The following is an 8,410-nucleotide window of genomic DNA, read 5'->3' as shown; positions in this document are numbered from 1 at the left end:
TGGCTCTGCTCAGGGAGGGTTTAAGAGCTGAGCCCTGGGATGATGCTTGCTGGGGGGGTCCAGTGGCTCCTGTTGGGGCTGATGCCCAGCGAGGATCAGCACAGCCTTGGGGTGACCCTGAGCGTTTCAGAGGTGCTGAGCCCTGTGTTCCCACCTGCCCTGGCCGGGTGCAGAGCAGGGACCGCCCGGGTCTGTGCCCATGGGGTGCTCCGGGACACTCACAAGCTGCCCGGGTCAAAAACAGTGGGTGGAGGCACAGCGGGGTCCAAGCACCATTTACTGCTCCCTGCTGGGACTGACTGTGTGGGATGGAGGGGTCCCACAGCATCACCCCTCCTTGGCTGCCTGCCCCACTGTGCCCCCCTGCCCCAGGCGTCCCCCACCACCCTCCTTGAACTGTCGCAGGTAGAACTGTGCCGCCAGCTGCTTGGTCATGGTCTTCAGCGCGAGGAAGGCAGCTGTGATCTCGGCGAGGAGGAAGGCCAGGAAAATGCTGTGCACGGCCATCTCCAGCGGCAGGCGGATGACGTGGCTGTCCGTCAGCAGGAAGAGCAGGAGCGGGAGCTGGATCAGGAAGGAGAGGAGGAGGAACCCGGCCAGCTCGGGCACCTGTGGGAGCAGAGGCCAGGGGTGGAGTGGGGGGACCCTCTCTGCCCCAGGAGCTCCCTGCATCAGCCACTCTGGGTACGGGGGATGTCCCTGCTACACGGAGCTGTGCCTGGACATGGTCAGATGCTGTCAAGCCCAGTGCTGGAGCATCTCACCCACAGCACAGGGAGTGATACAGCAGGAGAGCGAGTGGGTCCCCTTTGTCCTCTGCCTCCCAGTCCTCCCTGCACCCGCGATTCCCTCCCAGGACGGCTCCAGGCAGGACTCCACAGCCCCCCCCCCAGCAGAGCTGTCCCTCACCAAGCACAGGGGACTTGGGGCCAGGGTGGAGAGAGGGCACTTACCTTCTCCTGCAGGTTCCCCATGTAGCCCAGGTAGAGGCGGGAGCCCTCAGCCAGAGTGAGGATGAGGAAGTCAGTGACCAGCAGGAACTGGTAGTGCTGGGGCAGCAGGTGGTACTGTAACGGGGGCACAGCCTCGTCCCAGCCGGCCCCTGTGCCCAGCTCTCCGTGCCGAGTTTCCCATCCCCTGTGCCCCATGCCCACCTACCCATCCCCTTTGCCCCATGCCCAGATCCGTGTTCCCAGCTCCCCGTGCTCTGCCAGCTCCCACCCATGCTGGTGCCCAGCCCTGCCCGCTCTGCCCTCCCAGTTTAACTTTCCCTGCCTGGAAAGTTCAGTGGTTGCTCTCAGTTTCCATTTCTGGGAGCCAGGGGTGAGCCATCTTGTCTTGTGGGGGACAGGGTGTGTTGTTCGTGTGCGTAGGGACCTGTTAATTTAGAAGACACTTCCCTCTCCCCCATTCACACGTGCCCAGGGAGGTCGGGTAGAAACAAGCTCACCCCCACACACACCATGCGCCCCATGGGACGGTACCTTCAGCTGCAGCATCATCCCCTCAGCCAGACACCAGACGGGGAAGTAGTAGACATTGAAGTAGAGCATCATCTGGAGGGGCAGGCTGGCCAGCACCTCGTGGGCTAGGGTGGGTGGCAGGCAGGGTGGGCTGGGCTGCCCCGAGGGACCCCCTGCCTCGCAGCCCGCGGAGGGGAGACCGATGGCCCCTGCCGTGCCTGAGCCGACGGCTGGGTGGCAAGAGTGGCTGTTTGCACTAAATGCACTTATTTTTGCTCCCCCTCGTCAATGGGTGGGTGCAGGGACCCATCGGGTGCTCCTGGCTCAGAGGCACCTGGGTGCTTTGGTGATGTGCTGGGCAGGCTCGCGGTGATGGAGCGACAGCAAACACCACCACACCACCACCCCCCAAAACCCCTCAGCCGCCGAGCCCCGCTGCCCGTACCTGGGTGGTAGGAGTGGGCAGCGCCACTGTCTCGTGTCTTGTTGTTGATGAAGAGGGAGCCGCTGAACGCCGCCAAGCCCCAGCGGAGGTTGCGGGGCAGAGGGGTATGCACAGCCATGGCCGGCAGCCGAGCCCTGCTCGCTCCAGCCCGGCTCAGGCAGGATTAGCCAGAAGGTAATTAACAGGATGACAGGTCGGGCTAATGCGTGGGGCCACCCGGCCATTGGCTCCCCGGGGACGGGGCTGCTGAGCCGGGAGGAGGATGTGGGGAATGAAAATTCCCTCCTGGGACACCAAGCCCATGCGGGAGCTACAAGGGTACAGAGCGTCTCCCCTCCACAGCAGTTTGCGGGGGGTGAGCAGCAGGTTGTACCCATCACCGTGATGGGGACGCGGTGGTGGCCTCAGCCTGTGCACCCCACAGGCAGCACTCTGCTCTGCCGCACCCTCTCCCAGCCGGGTTGTATCGACGGAATTATTGCTCAAAACTCCCTGACGGATGAGGATGCCCAGGGGAGGGGATGGTGCTCTTTGCCAGAAACGCTTCTTCAAAGCCTTGCAGGCTCATGGAGCATTTTACCCATCACCATGAGCTTCCCAGCTAACAGACCGCCCCTGTGAGTCTCTACGCTGCTCAGCGTCCCCAAGCCCCAGGGGGGCACAGTGTGTGCAAAAGGGTGTTTGAGCCAGAAGTGAACAGCAGGAAAAGGGGATGGTGCCTTGGGGCCTTCACGGTTAGTCCTACCCAACAGGCACCATCTCATCTCATGATCTTCATCCTCCAACCTGTCCCAGAAGGTGCATCAGAGCAGCTGCTGCAAATATTGGGAGACAGTATTGTAAATTTGGTCCTTAAGGGCCAGGTGCTGGCAAGGGACACGAGAAAGTAAATAACAAGAGGATTCTTCTGCTTCATAAAGCCAAAATGAAGCTGCAGAGCTCATTGCCGTATGCTGCCAAAAAAAAACCACCTGGGGCTGAAAGCATGGTTAGACCAATGCATGACTGGCTGAAGTCCATCAAGGGCTTCCACGCGCCAGGACCCAGTCTCTCAAGGTGGGTCCATGCTGTGAGCACAGCTCAGGGTGCATGTCCTTTCTCCAGCTCTTCTGAGCAGCTGTGACACCACAGTATGGCCCCATGGCCCGGCTCAGGGCAGCCGCTCCCCGTCCTTACGTTACTGGTAAAAAAAAAACAACACAAACTATGCTAAGTGGGTTTCACAGAAAAATCTAACCAAGTGTGGAAAAAATACACCCTGCTACACGAATTGGCCTGTTCTTAGAGAAGGACACTGAGCTAAAGGAGGACAATAGCTGAGCAGAAAGGCCCATGAGGTCCTTCTGGTCTATTTGGCCATGCCTGGACAAGACATCTGAAGATGCCACTGGTGAGAAGACAGTCTCCACTGCATCAGGGAGGGCATTTAACCACAGCCTGTAACACTGTCCACCTCCCAGCCTCAGAAGTGACACTGGGAAGACTTGCCTGGAGATGGTTGGCCTGGTTGGTCAGCTGGGACCAGCTCTAGCCCAGACAAGGGCGACCAACCCATGGGACAGAGGGACAAGCGTGCCACTGCGGGAAAGGAAGAAGGCAAAGCTATTTGTGTTTCCACAACCTCCTTGGGGGGCTGTAAGATGGAACAAAGCGAGGAGTAAATGCCAGTACATGAAGAGACAACGTTCACCCAAGCAAGGTGCAAGGTGCAAGAGCAAGGGCAGAGATGGACGGGCAAAGGGTGAGGCTCCATCTGTCATGGAGCAGATCATCCTCAGTGCCATCACACGGCACATGCAAGAGAACAGGGTGATCAGGCCCAGTCAGCATGGGTTCGTGAAAGGCAGGTCATGCCTGTCAAACCTGATCTCCTTCTATGACAAGGTGACCCACTTGGTGGACGAGGGAAAAGCTGTGGATGTTATCTACCTGGATTTTTGCAAGGCTTTTGACACCGTTTCCCATAGCATTCTCCTGGAGAAACTGGCTGCTCATGGCCTGGACAGGTGTACTCTTCGCTGGGTAAAAAACTGGCTGGATGGCCATACCCAGAGAGTGGTGGTAAATGGAGTTAAATCCAGTTGGTGTCCAGTCACAAGTGGTGTCCCCCAGGTCTTGGTGCTGGGGCCCGTTCTCTTTAATATCTTTATCAACGATCTGGATGAGGGGATCGAATGCACCCTCAGTAAGTTCGCAGACGACACTAAACTGGGGGGGCGTGTTGATCTGCTTGAGGGTAGATTGGCTCTGCAGAGGGATCTGGACAGGCTGGACAGATGGGCTGAGGCCAATGGTATGAGGTTCAACAAGGCCAAGTGTCGGGTCCTGCACTTGGGTCACAACAACCCCATGCAGCGCTACAGACTGGGGGCGGAGTGGCTCGAAAGCTGCCTGGCAGAAAAGGACCTGGGGGTGTTGGTGGACAACCGGCTGAGCATGAGCCAGCAGTGTGCCCAGGCAGCCAAGAAGCCCAACACCATCCTGGCCTGCATCAGGAATAGTGTGGTGAGCCGGACTAGGGAAGTAATCATCCCCCTGTACTCGGCACTGGTGAGGCCTCACCTCGAGTACTGTGTTCAGTTTTGGGCCCCTCACTACAAGAAGGACATTGAGGTGTTGGAGCGTGTCCAGAGAAGGGCTACAAAGCTGGTGAAGGGTCTGGAGGACAAACCTTATGAGGAACGACTGAGGGATCTGGGGTTGTTTAGCCTGGAGAAGAGGAGGCTGAGGGGAGACCTTATCACCCTCTACAACTACCTGAAAGGAGGTTTTAGAGAGATGGGAGCTGACCTCTTCTCCCTGGCGACAAGTGATAGGACAAGAGGAAACGGGTTCAAGTTATGTCAGGGCAGGTTTAGATTGGATATTAGGAAGCATTTTTTCACTGAAAGGCTTATTAAACATTGGAATAAGCTGCCCAGAGAGGTGGTGGATTCACCATCCCTGGAGGTGTTTAAGAAAAGGGTAGATGAGGTGCTTAGGGACATGGTTTAGGAGTGGTGGTGTTTTTATCAGGGTAGGTTAACGGTTGGACTTGATGATCTTAAAGGTCCCTTCCAACCTCACTAATTCTATGATTCTATGATTCCATACTTAACGTCTGGGAAACCATGTTGTGAGGAGCAGTGATTTTTTTTAACAAAGGCTTAGGGCCCGAAGGAACTAAGAATAAACCTGTCACCCAGTGCGATGCTGCAACGAGGTGTCCAGAAGGGTTATCAGGTGTGCGGGAAGGGAAGGTGTGCTATGCCCAACACGTGGGTCCCAACACAACGCGAGATGAGGTCAGGGTGACAGGCAAAGCCCAGCAGGAGCTGGTGGAGAGCTTGGGGTCTGAGGGCATCCCATCTGCATGGGCAACCCAGGTGAGCAACCTAGAAGATACCTGGGCAATCTGGTGAAGCTAAATGGGATGGGCAATGCAGCCGGGGGTCACAAACAAGCTGCATACGCCCCAGCTGGGTTTAGCTAATGGTGCTCACTCCCAATGGGAACAGGCAATTTCTTAAGAAGAGATGGAAACTTTCTGTCCTGGCATGGGAGGTTGCAAGATGTGCCTGGAGAAGTGGCAGAGGGGACAACCCAGCCTTGCCCAGTTCCAGGACATGCTCACAACTGGTACGCATTTGCCGGGACGCTGGGCGAGGGATCCTGGGTCCAACACCATCCCACGCTGCTGTGGAGGAGCAATGTCCGCAGGTCGGTGTCACGATGCCCAGCTATGCCGGCAGCCCTGCCCGTGACCCAGCACATGCCCTAAGGAAAGCCGTGGTGGTGACTGGGCTTTTGCGTGTCACAGGGTGATGTTCCCAGCCCCAGCAGAAACAGCTCCTCTGTAAAAAGGGGGAATGGGACTTGTTCCCCACACTGCTGCCATAAGCTGGGGCAGAAGGTCTTTCCTCAGCCCCTGCATGGTCTTCAGCGCTGTGGACATGGGGGTGATGGCCACTGTGCACAGCTCATGCCCGACATTGGATGAGGCCCCTGGCAGAGGAGGAGGAGTCAAAGGACATCTTCTTGAAAAACGAAGCGCTCTGCAGATCTGCCCAGGAGGACTCTGGAGGATGCCAAGCCTTTGGGTGAGCAGGAAGACAGAGGCCTTGGAAAAGCTGTGCTAGGGGAGCACATGGAGTGCAGGAGCTGCCAGTTTCACCCAGCGTGGAAGATGTGCCGGAGAACCCAGGGGGAAAATCACAGACCTTCAGGGGTTGCCACCATGTGGTGCCCTGGTGTCCCCAGGCACCCCAGCTGGGTCCCCTGGGGAGCTGCCAAAGCAGAATCCAACCATCCCACCAGCAAGACACGGGATGCAAAGCCACATCTCCACGGTGAGTGTGAAGAGCCAGGGCTGGGCAGCTGCCTCCGCTGGGGACCGTGCACAGCCCCCGCCATGGACACTGGGAGCTGAGCAGCCCTGGCCACCTCTGCCCTCAAGAGAAAGCCCTCACCCACGCTGCACTGGGGATGGGGACACTGACATTTAGCTTTTGGGACCTAAGATGAGACTTGCAAGTTCACATCCCTTTGTGGATCCAGAAGAGGACCCTGTTCATCGCTGCATGCTGGAGCATGCACAACCCTGCCTACGGCCCCCTCTGGTCACGCCACCCGGGAAAAACCCTGCAGTGAAACCAGAAGAGACCAACCAGAGACATGACAGATGACTGGTGAGGTTTCTACCCAGCAAAGATCACAAAGTCTGGAAATAAATACAGGTGAGCTGGACACAAGTGGGAAGACTCCACAGAAGAGGTGCTTGCACCACCTGGCTGACCTGCAGAGGTGACCCAAGGCCTTGGAAGGAATCAGAGATGATCCAGATCTCAAGAACAGTACTCCTTTAATTCATAGGGGGTGAATCAAATTAAAAATATAAGTCCTCTTGCTTAGGGCTCAGGGTAAAACACTGATTTTGGGGGAAGAAACCTCCCCCAGGACACAGAGCACTGGAGGCTCTCCAAGGTGGGGTTCTCATCCCCCAGCTCTGCTGGGCTGATGGACATGGGGCTCCGGGCTGGCCAGGTCCACTCCTGAGCTGGAGATAAGGCTCTCATTCCAGCAAGGAGCGGAAAACACGACAGGAGAGTACTGACATAGAAAGCAGAGATGAGAAATGCGGCCTTGTCAGTGGGCGACAGGAGGAATGAGTGACGAAGGCCAGAGCCCAGAAATACCCCTCCAGCTACTTTTCCTTGAGTAACATCTCAGCAGCAGTACTAATCCCGTGATAATCATTAAAGAGAGAGACATCACAAGGCTGGTTGGAAGGACAGCCACCAAGCCCGGGGGACTGCAGTCCGGCTGTCTCACCTCTCCAGGGAGCTCCCGCTCCGCACCCCGGGGAATGACCGAGAGCTGCCCAAGCCCAAACCGAGCCCCGAGAGACGGGGAGCAGCACTCCAGCCCCTCGTCCGCTCTGGGATGGGGACACGCTGCCGGTGCTGGGACCGATGACCTCCAGCACCCTCAGCTTGGGCAGGGACCCACCTCTGCTGGGTGGGGGCTGGACAGGGCGACCAGCCTGGAGAAGGAAGAATGTGAAACATGAACACATGGAGACAACCCGGCGTGACCCCATCTCCTTGCCACCCCTCCGGCTGCTCCCTGGGGTGGGAGGGCACAGGGAGAGCCGTGGCAAGCGCTGCAGCCACGCGGAGAGGGAGCGGGTGTCGGGCTCTGTGGGGATGCGCATCGGAGCTCTGCAGGGAGTGAAGAGGATTTGGGAAGGAGCAACGTGCTCGAAAGCACAGGGAGCACCGAATGGCGCTTGCACTGTTTTCAGGGGGGAGGGACGTACTCGGAGCAGACCCATCTGGGGACCCCCCAGCCCGTCGGCAGCATCCGCAGCCGCCAGGTGCCTGTGCCCGCTTGCCAGTGCCAAGCCCTGTTCTGTCTGGGGGCTGCTTTTTCCAGCATCCCACGGGAATTGCAACAGCAGAGCCCCAGCCTGGCAGGCACTGGGGCAGAGGAGCCGTCGGCGGTCTGCTGGGAAGATAAGTGTGCGGTGACAGGCGCCGGGTTCATCCAAGTCTCAAAGGGAAATGACTCAGCCGCGGTGTCCCCGCTTGTCCATGGAGCTGCCGTCCCGTCTCCCCATGGCGAGCGCAGCGTTAGGAGGGCGCAGCCACCGGCGGCGTTAGGAGCCTTTCCCAGTTAGCCAGGACATATCTCCAGTTCTAAAAAAGAGAAAAAACCAGCAGCGCTTGTGAGATGTTTCCCAGCGTGCGCAAGCAAATGTGCTCAGTGTGCCTGGGCACTGCCCTCGGCGCTAGTCCGGTCATCGGTCCCCATCCCAGCACCCCTGCTGCCCTGCGCGGAGGCACAGCCACCCTGGGCAGGATGGCAGCGCCCCTTCCTCTGCCCTCACTCACATGCCACTGCCCAAAAAACCATTTGCAGATCCTCAATTCTGTGTAAAACTGAGTTCAAACAGTATCTCTTTAACTTAAAACAAGCCCTTCTGTCATTCAGCTGAAAATTCACGGAAAGCCACCGAACAGTG

At 58.0% G+C, this 8,410-nt stretch overlaps 2 protein-coding genes across 4 annotated transcripts in view; both read right to left on the bottom strand.

Annotated features, from left to right (window-relative positions):
- Window positions 1–327: 327 nt before the first annotated feature.
- LOC309678752 (transmembrane protein 17B-like) lies at window positions 328–2,026 on the bottom strand (the record flags this gene model as incomplete). Its single annotated transcript, XM_082491899.1, has 4 exons — window positions 328–609; window positions 954–1,067; window positions 1,485–1,588; window positions 1,909–2,026. The coding sequence occupies 4 exons, from the start codon at window positions 2,024–2,026 to the stop codon at window positions 328–330; spliced, it is 618 nt and encodes a 205-aa protein (XP_082348025.1).
- Window positions 2,027–8,044: 6,018 nt separating this feature from the next.
- AIFM3 (AIF family member 3) overlaps window positions 8,045–8,410 on the bottom strand; it is a gene marked incomplete at both ends in the record, with an annotated part of 39,767 nt that continues 39,401 nt past the window's right edge. For all 3 annotated transcript variants that reach the window (XM_082491793.1, XM_082491794.1, XM_082491792.1), the window contains one exon: window positions 8,045–8,084. In XM_082491793.1, coding sequence (XP_082347919.1) covers window positions 8,045–8,084 — 40 coding nt within the window. The remainder of the gene's footprint in view (window positions 8,085–8,410) is intronic.

This window comes from Vanellus vanellus (genome assembly GCF_965231255.1).
Source record: "Vanellus vanellus genome assembly, chromosome: 16".
NCBI classification, from domain to species: domain Eukaryota; kingdom Metazoa; phylum Chordata; class Aves; order Charadriiformes; family Charadriidae; genus Vanellus; species Vanellus vanellus.
Note: the sequence above shows the minus strand (reverse complement) of the source record. Positions and strands in the feature narration are given on the sequence as shown.